Source organism: Monomorium pharaonis, chromosome 11, assembly GCF_013373865.1.
Source record: "Monomorium pharaonis isolate MP-MQ-018 chromosome 11, ASM1337386v2, whole genome shotgun sequence".
NCBI lineage: Eukaryota > Metazoa > Arthropoda > Insecta > Hymenoptera > Formicidae > Monomorium > Monomorium pharaonis.
The window spans coordinates 12,028,429-12,046,998 of NC_050477.1; the positions used below are offsets into that span (position 1 = coordinate 12,028,429).

Consider the following 18,570-nt stretch of genomic DNA (forward strand, 5'->3'; position numbering starts at 1 on the left):
TTTGTTCATTAACGGAGGTTAATGAAGGCGGGCGGTAATGTTCAGAAAATTAAAGGACGCATATGCATGAGAAGGTTTCTATGTAGTTGTGTACATTCGTACATGATTGATACCGAGGACGTTGACCGACTCCTCGACGCGACTCACGTCTGATCTTGCTTTGTTTGACCCAATTTCTCTTGACGACGCTACAAACAGACAGTCAGATTTTCATTCATTCTTTCTGAGACGAGGGTCAGAGTAAGACGTTCATTCAGATTACAATACACACGTATTGTAAAGGTTTTCGTTACGTGCCACGTATCTCGTGCAAATTGGTTGCACATTCAAAGTAGAGACTTACCACGGCCAAGTACACTGCATAATCAGTTTCTGCAGACCCTACGGGTTGCTGAAAGATAGAGTTCGAGTTCAATTCCTGCAGTCACCACGACGAGCAGAAAGAGTGAGAGAGAGGGACATTCGACCCTAAATTCTACGGCCTATCGAGAGAGTGAGAGAGAGGGACATTCGACTCTAAATTCTACGGCCTGCTGAGAGAGAGAGACCAGGAGATCGAGCTCCAGGTACACGGAACCTCTGTAGAGAGTTTTCAATTGAGTTCTTGAGAAAGTTTTCATCCTGTTTCGGATTAGCACGACGGCGAACCGACAGGACAGAACTCAATTCAGAGGTTCCCATTCAGCTGTACTATTCAGCAATTATTCAGAGACATTTTCATACCGTCGTACTTTCGAACGTAATCTATTTAGATGCGTTCACATGTTGGCGTCACTATCAGACGTATTCAATCAACTGTTTAGAGACATTTTTTGATAAATGTTAAACATGTATGAATCAAAAGTTTTAGTGTAACCTTCTTCTGCATATGCGTTAATTACTTGAAATATTGTAAATTCATTTGAAATACTATTGATGTAAAAATCTAGAATCACTGTAATGTTCCGTAATTCTCATTACGCTTATCATTCTCAACTAATTTTATGATTCATTTGTAAATATTACGATTATAATATGATTGCATAAAGCTTATGGTATGGAATGCATGATTATTAATTTGAATAACCGTTTGACGTTATTGTATGAATAATTTTATAATTTATTAACCCTAGTAATTTCTGATTGTTGTGTATTCTTATATGTATTCTATTCTATATGTGTGTAATTCCATATGTGTTATTTACTATATTTGTTGTGAACGTCCGTCATTAACCGAATTGTCATAAATTAATCAGAATATTCATAGATTATTCAGACTTGTCATAGATTAAATTTTATATTCTGCCAAAATTATTTTAAAGTTATTAAATTTTTCTGCCACCTTTATTTGACTCTGTAATCATTTTCAACCGGCGTGCTTGTTTATTAAACAGTACGTATCTCTCATATCAAGGACGTCAAACATTTATCTCTCTTATTAGGATTTCGTGTATATTCAAGATAAATACAAACCATATTTTTCATTAAAATGGGTGTGTAGTAAGAAAACCAATATTAGCATCGTAGAAAACCGATGACTTCGACTAGATTAACCTACCATCAAATTATTTTGAAATGTTTTTAAGAGCAGATAATGTAATATTTTTAAACATTACAATTATAGTAAAACATATAATTTTTAATATTTTACTAAAATATCTTTCATCATGTCATATAAAAAATAAAGAAATACATTTTTTTTAATGTAAAATGTTATAAAGTCTCATCATAATAATGTTGTATTATATATATAATAACTTGCTTATCAGGCAATCTTTTTTCGGATTTCTTTCTAAAAAGTTAAAGTAGTCTTTTCCTAAGAAAAATTATTTCGGCTTTTAAGCAACCTAGGACAATGTTCTTTTTTTTTTAAATTTAAAGAAGAATTAATCGCATCTTTCAAATGCATTTTATCCCATTTTGATAGCGTTAATATTTTAAAAATTATTTAATTGTTAATTAGGCTTACTTTTTACACGTTTATTTGAGGCACTTAATTACATTGCACACATTTCGTAATACCGATATATGATACTGCAACTTTTTAAGAAGAGAAAAAACTTTGATTCGGGTTTGTGCATAATCTCAAAAATGAAGAAATTAAATTTTAGTGAAGCGCGTTTTGGATAAACAATTAACATTACTCGAAAAGTTATTAATATTTTTTGATGAAATTTGGTATACTTTTTTATCGTAATAAAAATTATGTTTTCCTGTAATTTCAAATGTTTGAGTTAATTTTTAAGAAAGTTATAAACAATTTAAAAGGCGGCAAAACATTTTAATTAAAAGCATATGATTTGTACTTATCTTGAATATATATGCAATCTAATAAGATAAAGATTAATCATATTTGATGAAAACTTTTTAATCAAAAACATTTTATTTATTACGTTGTTTATATGAGAGAGAGTGACTTTTAAAAGTTAAATAACTTTTATATGTGTAAAAGATAAACTTTTAAAAGTTACGTATCAATTGATATGAGAGAGACAAGATTAAATAAGCCAAACTATTTTTATATATTTCTTCAAATAAACGTAATTAATTTTTTCTTTAGAGTTTAGTGAATCTGTTTATCTTTCCGCCGTCTGCTTGAATTCTTATCAATCTAAGTATTACGATAAAAGTTCCAGTTATCTACGCATTTAGTACTACTACGCAATCCTATAATGCGCGGTATCGGTCTTTAATCGTCCTCGTGGCGTAACCATAGAACTTATACTAATGGAAGGGGAATAGCGTATATCATCCGTATGCCGAAACTGTGTCCAACATCTGTGCGACAAGAATAGATAGAACATGACTTGACATGAAATGAGACAGAACTAGTTTTCTATCTCACTTCTTGCACTGAGAAAAATCTCTCGGAAAAGACTAATACAACATTGTAGATTTTATTTTGTCAGATAAATAACTTTAAATTGTAATGTAATAGAAAATAGAAAATACACAGATTAGCCATAATTTTGTAGTAAATTTATTTTGTTACATGTAAACACAAAAACTGTGACTTTATGAAACAAGCACGCAAATAAATTTTATTAATAAGATGTAAAACATTTATCTATAGCGTTTTGGATAATTATAATACATTAAAAATAACTTGTTATACATTAGTTATGAAATTATGCTATAAAATTGAGTTAAATTTTATTGCGTTATTGTAGTAAATCCATAAAATAATATTTTAAATATTTAAAACAGCTAACATTAATTTATAGTAACGTATTGCTTGTTTTATCATATAGTTTATAGTCACTGTGAATACAATTTGTTCACTTTACTTTAAACTTAAATCTCTTAAACACTTTACTATAAAAAATAAACTGCTTTACAATAATTGTTGATATGTTTTCTACAAAAGCATTTATAGGCCTGCAAGTTGAATTAAAGATTGCTACAGATTATTATTATAGTTTACATATATGCTTATAAGCACCTACTACATCTTGTTGCGCGAAGTTTTATTAAATGTGGTAGATTTTTTAAGTCAAACGCTACTATATTTTCGCAACAAATGTAATAAATTACAATAAAATTATTAAAAATTACAACATCTTTTAGGCTTTGTTAATACTGCAATATTTTACAGCTTTAAGCAGTTTGTCAATTGATTTAAGATAAGTTTCTTAGAACAATTTTTTAGACATGTATTACAATTTATCTCTATCCCTATTTGTACTTTGTACTATTATTTGTAGACGAGCACTCCACAATTGTCTTATCTGGTGCTACATTTTTTTCTAAGTGTAGACACACTTGTACGGGTTTTTTCCACTTCCATTAGTATAAGTTCTATGGGCGTAACACGCTCATTCCCAACGCCTTTTCTGACAATATCATAAATCTACAATAAAAGGAAATTAAGCCCCCTCATCGTCCCCTTTTAAATTTCCCCTTGCAAATTGCAATAAGTAATAATTAATGTGCAGTTTAATAGTATTATTGTGCAGTTTAATACTAAAATTACTTTTTGGAATATATAAAACTGTTCGCACTTTTTTTATCCGTAAGATTCCCGAATTAGTGTTATACCTTCTATTCTTTATTTGACATATTTCTTAATTTGTTGAATGACGTTAGTACTTTGTACTTTGTTGATGCTTTTATTGAGATTTTGAACTACACTCTGGATGAATATTAAAAAAAGATTTTTACAAAAATTCCAACGTATATGTACTATTTGCAGATTATTTCATATTGAAAATGTAAACGGAAGTAGTTAATACTAATAGAGATCTAACTCCGTGCTCCGCGGGGGAACTTGTCGGCGCGCGGGGGCATGACGTTACGCGGACCGGGGTCTAACGGTGCGGGAATTGCTGACGCAAGATTTTCGGGTCCCCGACGTGTGAGCGTTAGAGGGGAATTGCGGTCCACACCCGCCGCCGCGCGCCGCCCAGATTAAGGGGGGTGGGGGTAAGGAGAATTATTGTCCCGGACCTCGTTTGTTAAAGAGCTTCACCCGAGCTATTCAAGGATACTTTTTATTTTCGTCAAAGGCCTCTATGGAGTCAATAGCCTTGGGCCTCAAAATATCTTAAACCGGTTCTGATTACATGGGTTATAGAACTTAGAACTTATACTAATAGAAGAGGAAAAAGATCCATAAAGGTGTGTGTCCAAAAAGTGAGACAGAAAATTAGTTCTGTCTCATATACCTATGTACCTCTCATGTACCTATAGTATACATATACACTATTGCTCTTCCAGTAGATAAGTTCTATGACATGGGTTAGCTATATAAAGACAGCAAACTGTTCATTAAGTCAGTCTTCTACAAGAAAAGTAAGAATAAACCCGAATACATCATGCTAGACAATCTTGTACTCATCATAGTTATTTCTATGGTGATAACGTTTTTCTGGATTCTTTTTGGGGTATATGCCAGGTTAGTACAAGTAAAAACAATATATTTTAGTACTATTTAATAGTACCAAAATTAATATAATATAATATGTACACTCACAGAAAAGATTTCTGGATGCAATGCTATTAGCCTTCAATCTAAAATAAAATAGGATCGCTATAGAGCCAATCATATTTAGTGTTGCAAAGAGAATATTTTATTCTTAAATAGAAAATTCTTAAATCTAGAATAAAATAATCTTGATGCTATTCTTTTATAAAGTTTTAAGGTAGAATAGAAGATTCTTAAATCTAGAATAAAATAATCTTTATGCTATTTTTTTAATTCTTTCAGATAAATTCTAATAGAAATTTGTGGCAATCTCATAATATTCTTGCTTTAGCAATATATCAATCTAAAGGAAATCTTATTCTATTCTTACGGGGAAAAAATTTATAGATTGTCAGGAATATTATGTGTTATTTTTTTAAGATTTTTTTTGTGATAGAATAAAGTGAAGGGTTTTTATAAGCGAAAACACAAATATTTTTGGTTATTTTTTATTATTATCATGTATAAGTGGACAATGTTTATTTACAATTTATAAATCATAAAAAACAATAAATAAAAAGCATAAAAAACATATTAGTATGTTACAGAGAAATCAATAAAGATTAAAACAGAATGGAACCAATTGTTTACCATTTGCAGTAATTCTCATGTTGGTTGCTGTATGGATATCTAAATCTTGAAATTTTAAATAGCGCCATTGATCAGTGAAATTATTTTCATAAGCATAGAAATGAGTATTGAAACTTATTGTATTAAGTTTTTTAAATAAAAAATTTACAATATTATCTCCGGATGCAGATAATATTTCAAGAATTGAACCAAACTGAGAATTTTTACTTCTTTCTCATTTTACAACAACCAACATGCTATTTTCATAATAAGAGTTATTAATTTTAATCCATTTTACAATATTTCATTTTGCGACAGTTATATCTTCAGGTAATATATGACAAAAACTAGAAAAGTCTTTCGCTTTAGTTACAGAGACAGTCTGAACAGATTAAAATATTTTTTAAGATAAACCTCTTCCAGCTAGTAAATGACAGCAAAATTTAAGTTGGTGCCTTTTAGCTATAAAATAGGTAAATTGATTCTGTTAGCGCACAATGGGCAATTTGTTTACTTTCTTTATGTTTAGCTTCTATTCTAAAACATGATAGTGTTTCAAGAGGACCTATTTCAGAAATAATATCTGAATAATGGATATTTATATGCATCTTAGGCATTAAAGATCTTATTAAACAATATCATTCACTCTATTTGGATTTGTTTTTATCAAACAAATCCTAATAGAGTGAATGATATTGTTTAATAAGATCTTTAATAATGGAAGTACTGTAATAGATATAAAAGGTGCAATTAAAATATCAATAATCTAACAAGCAGTTTGATACACTGAAAAAAATTGTTAAATTCAAGAAATTTTTATTTAGTTCTAGTAAATGGCTTTTTTAAATAGTTGCAAAAACATTATTTTTTTATTTTAGAAAATTATATTTATTAGCAAAAAAAATACTTTATTAAATGAAAGAAATATTTTTTTAGGTAAAGTTAATTTTTTCTTATAAAAGAAAAATACTTATTTTAAATAAGTAAATTATTTTTTACATTAAAGAACACATTATTAAATAAAATTAAACAATTTCTTTTATACATTAATATTTAATAAATACATTTTTCAATAAAAACAAAATATCCATTAATTTAAAAAACAATAATTTAAATTTAATAAACAATTATTTTTATTAAATAAAGTTTTGCTTAAAACAAAATAATGGTTATTTATTTAAAAAAAAATTTTTTTTTATTAATTAAATTTTTACTTAAAAAAAATTAATAGTTTCTTATAAGCAAAAAATAATTTTTTTTTATTAAATAAATTTTTATTTAGATAATAAATTTAATGTTTACTTTGTGAGCAAAAAATATTTTCTTCCATTAAATAAATTTTTATTTAGATAAATTTAATGTTTACTTTGTAAGCAAAAAGTATTTTCTTTTATTATATAAATTATTACTTACAAGAGAAGTATCATAAGTGTTCGCGCCAATTTGATTTTCTTTAAAATATGTTGTCAAACACACCAATCTAAGAGACTCGTATAATTTAATTGAAAGACATGGAATATCTTAAAACAAATGTTCAATGCTCGAAGAATATTATCGACTTTATACAGCGTTTTATCTACACAAATATTTCATTTATAGTCTGAAAATAATGGGATTGATATTTGCATTTATTTTCGATCAAATACACAATTGTTAAGATGGCGGATTCAATATGACGACTAAAAAGATGTAAAAATCATCGATTTTTCTACATTTATCCTAAATTTCTTCATGAATCTTTTCTCGAAAATTGTTTTATGCACGGACTATTATAATCGGTTTATGAATTTATTATGAACGATAAATATTTTTTAATCTTTTATGTTTAGCATACATATGATTAAACACGTTTCACGATATTTTTATTTAAGACAATAAGATATTGATATTAAAAATTCTTTGCTAACTATCTTAAACTATTCTAAACTATTTGTCTATGTATAAATATACAATAGCACGTGTAAAATAAAAAAAACTCTGATTTTTTAAAAATATTAGAAAAATAAGAATTGTAATATATGCACAGAAAGAAAAATTTCTTTAAATTTAATAAACCGTTTTGTTCGACTATTCCAAAGCATATATTTTTTTGTTTCTAATAATATTTATTAAATCTAAAGAAATCTATTTAAAATTTATTAAAATCAAGAAAATATGTGTTTTGAAATAGTCGAGCAAAATTTATTTATTTAATCTAAAGAAATCTCTCTCTCTCTTTCTCTTTCCTCTTTTCTTCCCCTCCTCTCTCTTTCTCTCTCTCTCTCTCAATCAATCAATCAATCTCCCGGTCTCTTCCCGTCTCTCCCGGTTTCTCCCCGTCTCTCCCCGTCTCTCCTGGTCTCTCCCGTCTCTCCTCATCTCTCCCTGTCTCTCCCGTCTCTCCTCATCTCTCCCTGTCTCTCCCGGTCTCTCCCCGTCTCTCCCGATCTCTCCCCATCTCTCCCAGTCTCTCCCGGTCTCTCCTCGTCTCTCCCGGTCTCTCCCGGTCTCTCCCCGTTTCTCTTGGTCTCTCCCCGTCTCTCCCGGTTTCTCCCCGTCTCTCCCCGTCTTTCCCCGTCTCTCTCCGTCTCTCCCCGTCTCTCCCGGTCTCTCCCCGTCTCTCCCGGTCTCTCCCCGTTTCTCCCCGTCTCTCCCGGTCTCTCCCGATCTCTCCCCATCTCTCCCGGTCTCTCCCGGTCTCTCCTCGTCTCTCCCGGTCACTCCCCGTTTTTTCTGGTCTTTCCCCGTCTCTCCCGGTTTCTCCCCGTCTCTCCCCGTCTCTCCCCGTCTCTCCCCGTCTCTCCCCGTCTCTCCCCGTCTCTCCCGGTCTCTCCCCGTCTCTCTCCGTCTCTCCCGGTCTTTCCCAGTCTCTCCCGGTTTCTACCCGTCTCACCCGGCCTCTCCCCGTCTCTCCCGGTTTCTTCTCGTCTCTCCCCGTCTCTCCCCGTCTCTCTCCGTCTCTCCCGGTCTTTCCCAGTCTCTCCCGGTTTCTAGCCGTCTCACCCGGCCTCTCCCCGTCTCTCCCGGTTTCTTCTCGTCTCTCCCGGTCTCTCCTGGTCTCTACTGGTAGATATGGGAGAAACGCAATTGAATAAATTGCAAGTAGCACAGAATCGGGCTATGCAAGTAATATTACAATGTAATAGATACACCAAAATAGAACATATATCACAAGCGGTGCAATTTATGTCTATAAAACAGAGACTACACTATAATGTATGTATATTTATATTTAAAGTTTTACATAACTTGGCGCCAAATTACTTAAGGGATAGACTAGAAGTAATTAGTAATGAAAATGGAAGAAAAACAAGACAGGAAGGGACTATCGTAATAAAATTCGTTAGAACCAAAAGTGCGCAAAGAAGCGTGTGTTACGAGGGCGTAAAATTATACAATATCTTGCCAGCAGAAATTAGAAGTTGTAAAATTGATATATTTAAACGGATGTTAAAGAAGCATGTATGTAAATCTATGTAAAACATAATAGCTGAGAAAGCTAAATAAACTTTAATCAATCAATCTCTCTCTCTGTCTTTGTAGGTATAAAAATAATATTATACGAAAAAAAAAAAAACTACGAAACACATATTTTACTTTGAAAGTAAAACAAGGAAAGAGATAGAAAAAGATTAAGAAAGAGAAGAAAAAAATCAAGATTTAGAAAGAACAATTTTTAGAAAGAAAATAGAACAAAAATTTATTTTTATTAACTTTCTTATTAAATTTATTCTTATTAAATTTATTCTTATTAACTTACTTTTGAAGTTGTCTTATTATGTTATTCATGATAATTGTCTCGATAAGACACGTTGCACAGCACTCCTGATGTTTCACGACGCACACTTTACGCGTTACGCGAGAAATTATGCGGAACGATATTCAATACGCGAAATCGTGCTGCGATCCGCGATACTTGACTACACGACGTTGGGTGAGCCAAATATGGCGCTAAAATCGTGCGCTCTAATATCGAGTAAAGAATTATTGTACATGCAAGAATATATAAGCTTAAATTTATATATGTTGCTCTTGTCTCAAGATAATAAGTCAATCTTATTTTATTCGCGAGAGGAAAATAGGAATTATTGATTTAATCTAAATATTGTTTTATTTTTATGCTACTTCAGATTGTAATAAGATTAAATGTGTCAAGAATATTTTTTGTCTAGTTATCAGAAATCTTTTCTGAGGGTGTAGTTATTGTAATCTGCACACTGAGAAAAAAATGTAATATTTGCAATTATAATTTTATAGTAAAATAATTATAGTTAGAAATATCAATTTTATAGTAATTATTACTATAATATTAATAATAATTATATGTTTATAGTAAATACTTATAATTGATTGTTTTATAGTACAGCTCATTATATTTATTTATCAAAATAAAAAATTTTTATTTTGATAAATTATGACAACTGTAATTGTTTATTTTATACTATATATATAATAAGTTGTATATACTAATATTATGATTATAATATTATAAGAACGTTAATATAGCTTAAACAAACTATAATTTATTGTCAAATAACTATAAAAATATGATTGGGTCCAAAAATAACTATAAATTATAGGTGTATTACCGCAACATTTTTTTTCTTGGTGCAATACAATATTAATATTAACTTAAAATGTTAAATTATAATTTACAATTTTTGTTAAATTTTTATCACTTATAGATATCTACTTTTAATGTTACTCTTCAATATTTTTATTTTACATGTATTATTTCAATATTATCTTCAATAATATTTGAATCTCGAAGTCGAGTAAAGTCGTCTTGGGACTTATTAAAAATAAATTTAATGTACTCGTAATTTATTTAATTAATGTTATTTAATTAATGTACTTGTAAATATATGTTAAATATGTATAAATATTATATTTATAAAATTTCAATACTAATCACTCAGATTCAAGTTGAATTATTGGAAGAGACGCGGCGTTGAGTACCTCACCCCCGACTTGATTTTTGGCAACGTCAAGAATGCTGTATTATTCCGTTCTCCACCGTCGTGGCACATTGGCGAGTTACACAAGATGGCCCCTCCGGACGCGCCATTCGTCGGTTTCTACATCTTTCACAAACCATGTCTACTGTTACGCGATCCTAAAATAATTAAGCAAATTATGATCAAAGACTTTAATAATTTTACCGATCGTTATTTTGCTGGCTCCCATCAAAAGGATAGTATGGGTATGAAGAATTTGTTTGGCATAAAAAATCCGGTTTGGAAATATATGCGGTCTAAGATCACTCCTACTTTAACTAGAAGCAAATTGAAAAATATGTTACCATTGATGATGGAAACTACAGAACCTATGATAAAATATATAAACGACCATCTAAATAATCAAGAAATTGTAAAAGTGTTAGACGTGCAAAATATTTATTACAAGTGTACAACTGGTGTGATCGCTTCAGTAGCGCTTGGTACTAAAGTAGACTCATTTTATCATCCAAATGAGTTTACGGATGCAGGTACTTATTTTTTATTTAAAGTAATTAATTAAAGATTAGTTTTATTTGATCATATTTGGATCTTTGCACTATTTTTTAATAATTTTATATTTTATTTGTATTTTGTAATATTATTTTTTTAATCGACCCAAGGAGAGGTGGCTTATTGTCGCTTGTAATTAAATCAAAACGAATGAACAAAGATACATTCGACTAACTGGCATAATCTTTATTAAAGTTTCAATCACAACGTTTCGACTGTTGGATTTGGTCTTTTTTAAGTAAATTACAGTCATGAATTAATTGCGAGATAAATACCATTAACGAGATAATACCATTAACAAGTCCATGACAGCAAATTCATGAACAATTTCTAAAATGTACAAGAACGCGTGTAAAAAAGAATGCAGCATAAAAAAAATTTATCTGGACTTACGTGTTTCAATGTTAATCAAAAGCAACGCAATGAGTAAATTGTAATATTGTTATTTATAAAGCTACAAAATGTTCTTTTATAACTGTATATATCTTAAAACTGAATGTACTACAGAGAAGTAATTCATAATATAAATTTAATCTCTGACTTGAAATTACATTGAAGATTAAAAAAAAATTAAAATAAAAAGAGTAGATAAAATTAGAATAAAAGTGAATAAAAGGAGGAAAAAATACAAATCAGAATGTAAAGGTCCAAAGTATAAGATCAACAACAGTGTTTGCTTCTTATGTATTTTAATCTCTGCATGAAAAAGTTTATTATCAAGATTTTTTATAAATTTTAATACAATTTAATAAAATGTTTTGATCTTAATAAACAATTTAAAGTTACGCTTATATTTTAAAATTATTTAAAAACATTTACAAAAATAATTAAATTACTACTTTATGAATTATAATTTGTTTAGTCCGTTGCTGCTTTGAGATCTGTAAAGCAATGTCATTAAACTACATTTAAATAGATCAAAGAATTTTTATATTAACGATTCATATGTAACTCAGAAATAATTTTGCAGTTCATAGATCTTTTCATGGATTAAAAAGAATGATTATTCTCGTGATCGTTTTCTTTATACCTGAATTATTGAGAGTGCTCGGTACAAGGATGTTTTTCAACTCCTACGACTATGTAAAAAAATTTTTCTGGACGGCAATGGAGAACCGCGAAAAAACCGGCGAGAAGCGAGGCGATTTTATCGATTCATTGATTCAAATAAAGAATGGCGAACAGAATCCTGTTTATAGTAAGTGACACTTTGTGTCTTCACATTATCAATATTACTATCGCATTTTAATTGACAGAGAAAAAAATTTATTCAATTTTATTTAAACCAACTATGATTTAAAATTGGCAATTGAGTTTACAGTTTTAATAATTTGTAATACTATTTATTATCATTATATTATTACTAGTTTTTAATATATAATAACAATTTTATTCACCAAATCCTTTGCGGGGTACAGACATAAGTTAATTTTTAATTAATTATTTTTAAAACACAAACTTTAAAAAACTTATTAACTTCCTTTCCTAAGTTAAAAAGTTATCTTTGTAAGAAACAAAATTTAAAAAATTACATTTTTATATAAAAAACAAAATTCTATGATTTTTAAGTTTTATTTTTAGTTTTTGTTTAAGAAATATTATTTAAATAAAATATGTTATATTTGACAATTTTTTAAAATAATTTATTTGATAATCTATATCGTAATTATTTTACTCAAGGTAATCTAATTTTTAAAAATTACGACATTTTAATTTAATCCTTAAAAAAAATGTAATATTAAAATTTATCTTTAATTATTATTTATTTTAAGTATTAAAAGTACTAACAGCAGTACTTTTAATACTTAAAACAAGTATTAATTACTGGCCAATTTATTACTGTTTAGTATTACATTTTTTAAAGGATATAAGGGATGTTTTTAGTAAATAAGTTTTAACTGAGTGTGTAAAGTTGGCCCTTCCCCCTCTCAAATCATTGAAGTGTAGTTCTGATTAGAGTTCTGGCTTCTTTCGGGCAATATAAAAAATTCCTAATAATTTGTAAAAAGGTTTTGGCGATTAAGGTAACGAAAATATCTTTTGAAAAAAAGGGGGTCAACTTTACGATTTTTTAAATTAAATTTTGAGATTGAATAGTTCTGAATGATTTAAACGCTTTATTTTGCGATTATCTAGAGTTTCTAATGCATAAAAAATTTTTTTTCATTAATTTTAAAAAAATTAAACAATTTTAAAAATTTGATTTTGAGATCGAGTAGTTTTGAATGGCATAAAGGCTTCATTTTGTGATTACTTAGAGTTCTTGATACATAAAAAATTTTTGGGATTGACTAAAAAAAATTTTTGGCAAAAGAAAATTTGCAATCATCTCTCGTACAAATATCAATTATATTGCAAACCGTTGGCCTAATCGCTTTTAACCATGAGACTTTTCGTCACAACTTGTCGAGAAGTGTCCAAAAGTTCCATCTATTCGAAACTTCAAAAAAATTTTTGACTCCAGGACTTAGAAAACTTTAAATCATCTATCGATCAAATATCAGTTATCTTGCAAACTTGTTAGCTTAATCGCTTTGTGTCATAAGACTTTTCGTCAGAACTCGTCAAGAATTATTCAGAATCCTAATCAAAACTGCTCGGAACTCTAAAAAAATGTTTGACCCCGGGACTTGAAACTTTCAATCATCTACCGTTTATATATCGATTATCTAGCAAATCGTTGGCCTAATCGTTTTAGGCCATATGACTTTTCATTAGAACTCGTCAAGAACAATTCAGAACTCTAGTCAGAACTATTCGGAATTCTAAAATAATTTTTGATCCCGGAACTTGAGAAACTTTCAATCATCTACCGTTCAAATATCGGTTATCTTGCAAATCGTTGGCCTAATCGCTTTGGGCTATAAGACTTTTAATATTGCACATACTACGTGATGATCGGTCCGCTTCATAGAAAAGGATAGAGCGCGTGTATGGCCAATCACTGTCGCTTCAACCAATATTACGATAAAGATGCGCTTGAGCATCGAAATTTAGCTTTTAGTTACTGTGTCTCAAGTCTGACGAATCCTGTCGGCGCGCAGTTTAAATAAAGCTAAAAGAAAAATTAAAAAATAAATTTAATAACATTACTAAGATCCGATGTAGACCGTGTGGCGATTGAAATAATTCTCATTCATATGTTTAATATATTACGGGTCGGTTAGAAATAATGTAAGAATATTGTCAATATTACGGTGTTGAATAGAAAGAGATAAATATGGTTTGCACGCGCGCTCTATTCTTTTTTATGAAACAGACCAATCTTCACGTAGTATGCGCAGTATTAGGGTCACCACACAAGTTCTTCTATAATCGTTACGAAAAAGCTCGTGCGGTAGCTCTTAGGAAAGTCTTATGGCCTAAAGCAATTAGGCCAACGATTTACAAGACAATCAATATTTGAACGGTAAATGATTAAAAGTTTTCCAAGTCCCAGGGTCAAAAATTTTTTTAGAGTTTTGAGCAGTTTTGACTAGAGTTCTGAGTAGTTCTCGACGAGTTCTGACAAAAAGTCTTGTTATACAAAGCGATTAGGCTAACAGTTTGTAAGATAACCGGTATTTGATCGAGAGATGATTTAAAGTTTTCTAAGTCCCGAGGTTGAAAATTTTTTTGAAGTTTTGAATAGTTCTAATGGAACTTCTGGACATTTTTCGATGAGTTGTAACGAAAAGTCTCATAGCTAAAAGCGATTAGGCCAATGGTTTGCAAGATAGATAACAATATTTGAACGAGAGATGATATTAAAAATTTTTTTTGCCAAAAATTTTTTTTAATCAATCCCAAAAATTTTTTGTGCATCAGGAACTCTAGATAATTGCAAAACAAAACGTTTAGCTCATTCAGAACTATTTAATCTCAAAATTCGATAGAATAAATCGTTAGCCTTTTTTTTCAAAAGGTGTTTTTGTTATCATAATCATCAGAACTCTTTTTAAAAATTATCAGGAATTCTTTATATTGCTCGAAAGAAGCCAGAACTTTAATCAGAACTATACTTTAATGATTTGGAGAGAGGCAACTTCACACACTCGTTTTAACTTAGGGTAATTAATTTTAATGCAACGTTTAACTGACAATGAGTTAATTTTTTATTCATATAACTTTTAATGCAATAAAAATAATTTTATAAATCATTAACTTTCATTTAATTTGGTTTAAGGAAAATAGTTAATTCTGGATAAAGTAAATAAAAACTAAATATCAAATATTTATTACAGAATTTGAGGGAGATAATCTAGTGCATCAGGCTGCTACTTTTTTCTCTGGCCTTGAATCTAGTGCTACGTGTGCAGCCTTTACTTTGATGGAACTAGCGAAGAATCCAGAGTATCAGCAGCTGGCTAGAGAGGACATTAATAGAGCAATCGAAACATATGGCTGGACGTTTGAAGCGTTCCAGAATATGAAATATCTTGAACAAACTATACATGAAACTTTGAGGCTATATCCATCCGTGGGTATTGTCGATAGACACACGCTTCAAGATTACAAGGTCAACATAAAATTTAATTAAACAGTTTTAAAAAGATCTTCGATCTTATTTAATCAAACAGTTTTAAAAAGATCTTTGACCTTACTTAATCAAACAGTTTTAAAAAGATCATTGACCTTATTTCAGTATATTTAATGTAGCCTGTAATATATATTTTAAAATATTATATACAATTTTAAATATTACAAGAAAAAAACTACAAATTACAGGTTTTTATAAGATTTAAGGTAAAAGAAAAGTTGTGTAATTTTATTTGTTCTTTTAAAATTTTTATTTTTAGTTTTTTTGAGGAATAATGAATGAAAATCAATAGTAAGTAACTTAGTAAACTTTTTTAATTAAACTTTATTTGGGAGAAAACGGATAAATTTTATATATATATTGGGTGATTAAATATTAACAAATTAAAAAAAATTAATAAATTATTGTTAAAATAGTTTTATTCCTATCAAATTTAGTTTGTCTTCAAAACGTGTTATGACTTTAATTACAAAATCTTAATATATGTACAACAAAATTTTAGATTCCTAATAGTGAAGTCATTATCGAAAAAGATACGCCAATATATGTCTCCTTGTTTGGACTTGGAAGGGATCCTAGATTCTGGGACGAACCGGAAGTATTCAATCCTGACAGATTTGCTGATGGTATTCCTGATGCTTACTTGGCGTTCGGTACTGGTCATAGGATGTGTATAGGTAAGCGAGTGTAAGACAAATAATAAATAGGTCAGTAATCTGTTTAAGAAATATATAACATCCTAAATAAATATTTTATAACTTTGAATCAAAAATCAATTAAACAATGTATATATATATATATATATATATATATATATATATATATACATATATATATATATATATTGCTTCTAATAGAAAGAGCTTTTGGATACACGGATACATGCCGCGTCCTAGTACAGTGTTGCGCCGATTTTGGAAATGCATCACGCAGTTTGCATCATCTCTTTTTAATTGTAACCGTATACCCCTTATATACCCCATGTCCTGGTGGGGGCTTATGGATAAGGATAAAGAGAGGGGACGGAGCTATTCGTTCAATAGTAGCACAATTCACCTACCATTAGTCGACTGTTGGCCAATCTTAATACAATATTGGCCAACTATTTGCCAATTAATATGTGCTGTTCAGAAATGTTTTTAACTAATCAATTAAAAAACTGGGAAGACAGTGTGTCAAATCGGACTTATCTGATAACCTTCATCACGGTTAAGATTATCGGGATGTTTCAAAATTTCTAGACTTTCATAATGTTTCCTGGAAAAGTGACCGTATTTGGTACACCGTTGATGTTCTTTGATTCGTGTACTAATCTTCTTCCCGGTTTCTCCTACACTTTTTCGCAAAAGCAGGGGATTTTGTATACACTTGGTGATTTTAAGCATGGTGATACTGATCTTTCAGATTAGGAAATAACTGGAAAATCTTCCTTTGTGTTTTAAAGATCACTTTTATATTGTGTCTACGCAAAATTTTGCTAATGCGTTCTATAGTACCTTGAAGATACGGAAAGAAAGTTATTTTGTTCTCTTCTCTTTCTTTCTCTTCTATCTATGTCTACAATGTATATATATAAAATGCTGATTTTTTAATTTAATATGTTGATTATTAACAAAATTATTATATAAGATTTAAATAAAGTATCATATTACTACCTTTTTCTTTTATAAATTTCTTTTATAATTTTAATATACACATATTTCATGTACATAATAAATCTTTCTTGGACGCGCGCAACGTACGCATGTGTGTGTATGTGTACAATCAATTATGTAATTAATTATATAAATTGTTTACAGGAATGAAATTGGCTCAGCTGTACGCTAAACTCGTTTTATCTTTGTTGCTGAAAGATTATGAAGTTTGGCAAGTCAAAGAGCATACAAGTTTTCTGAATCGACGTTCAACTCTTACAACTGCTGGCAATGGAATTTATCTGCATTTCAAAAAGATATGATAACGTTTATATAATTTATTGAGATTACAATTAATAATTGAAATAACAAAATAAATTTTGCAATCTAGTTTTACACAATGAGATATGTTTACATAGTAAAATATGTTGTTAAGTATCTGACAAATATCAATGTATCTCAAAAAGCAAAAAGTTCTTTTTTAATCTGTGGCTTCTTGTCAGAACCTTAGTAATTCCTTAGTATCTTTGTAGTGTGTACTTTTACTAGAAAGTGTGCGAATTGTTCGAATTTGAATCGATTCGAATCGAATCAATGTAAGTTCAATTCAAATTTGTTTTTAAATTAAATAAATTTAAATAATTTGCATTTTAAAATCAAAGATTTTGAATTGTAGCCGGTTCGATTTTGAATTAATTATTCTTTTCGTGTTTCCTAATTTATGTTACTTTTAAATATATTTAATGTTAATGCTTAATTTTGTTTAATATTTTATTTAATATTAGAAATTTTATGTTTTTATTTATATACACTTTCTACTAAAATAATTTATCTTGTAACGTAATTATTGTGTTTGTCTGAAATAATTATATTATCTACTTGTTAAGAAGGTTAAGAATTATTAATTATAATTAACTTATTACATACACAAGATGTAATTAAAATTTTATTTTTTTACTAAAATCTGAATAATTATTTTTCTAATGCATTGTGTGTGTGTGTGTGTGTGTGTGTGTGTGTGTTATGTAATCATACAATCAAAACACATCAAAAAATCTTTTCATAAAAATGATAAAATTGTTTGATTTTACATAATTAATAAATACGTTACGTTTTACATTTATAACGATGAGAAAAGGGAGAGACTTACGAAAAAAAAGTTCTGTATCCCCGTTCATTTATCTACGATCGCTGCTGTTTGGTCAACAGAGCGATTTCGCCCGGGGCAATCATCTCGTATCAAGAGAAAGATACATTCTCGCTAACATATTTAACTCGCCAACTTTTTCAACACAGTTATTTTTCTTGAGTCATTTATCCCAGACGGAGATTGTTTTCAGTTGGATCAGAGTATCGGTATATAAGACGAACGAAAACACAGATGGAGCTTAAGATCAGGAAAGTCCAATATTATCC

The 18,570-nt window shown here is 29.4% G+C and overlaps 1 protein-coding gene across 1 annotated transcript; it reads left to right on the forward strand.

Moving 5' to 3' along the window:
- Nucleotides 1–1,937: 1,937 nt before the first annotated feature.
- On the forward strand, nt 1,938–17,627 carry LOC105835176 (cytochrome P450 6k1). The gene is made up of 7 exons (XM_036293808.1): nt 1,938–4,596; nt 4,696–4,873; nt 10,411–10,979; nt 11,972–12,199; nt 15,225–15,499; nt 16,023–16,197; nt 17,320–17,627. The coding sequence occupies exons 2-7, from the start codon at nt 4,794–4,796 to the stop codon at nt 17,475–17,477; spliced, it is 1,485 nt and encodes a 494-aa protein (XP_036149701.1). The 5' UTR covers nt 1,938–4,596; nt 4,696–4,793; the 3' UTR covers nt 17,478–17,627.
- The last annotated feature ends 943 nt before the right edge of the window (nt 17,628–18,570 follow it).

Bases quoted from the DNA above. Each gene is read 5' to 3' on its own strand.
- LOC105835176 (XM_036293808.1), top strand. From the start codon at position 4,794: ATGCTAGACAATCTTGTACTCATCATAGTTATTTCTATGGTGATAACG. The intron at 12,200-15,224 runs GTAAGTGACACT...TATTTATTACAG, and splicing joins CGAACAGAATCCTGTTTATA to AATTTGAGGGAGATAATCTA. The intron at 16,198-17,319 runs GTAAGCGAGTGT...AATTGTTTACAG, and splicing joins TGGTCATAGGATGTGTATAG to GAATGAAATTGGCTCAGCTG.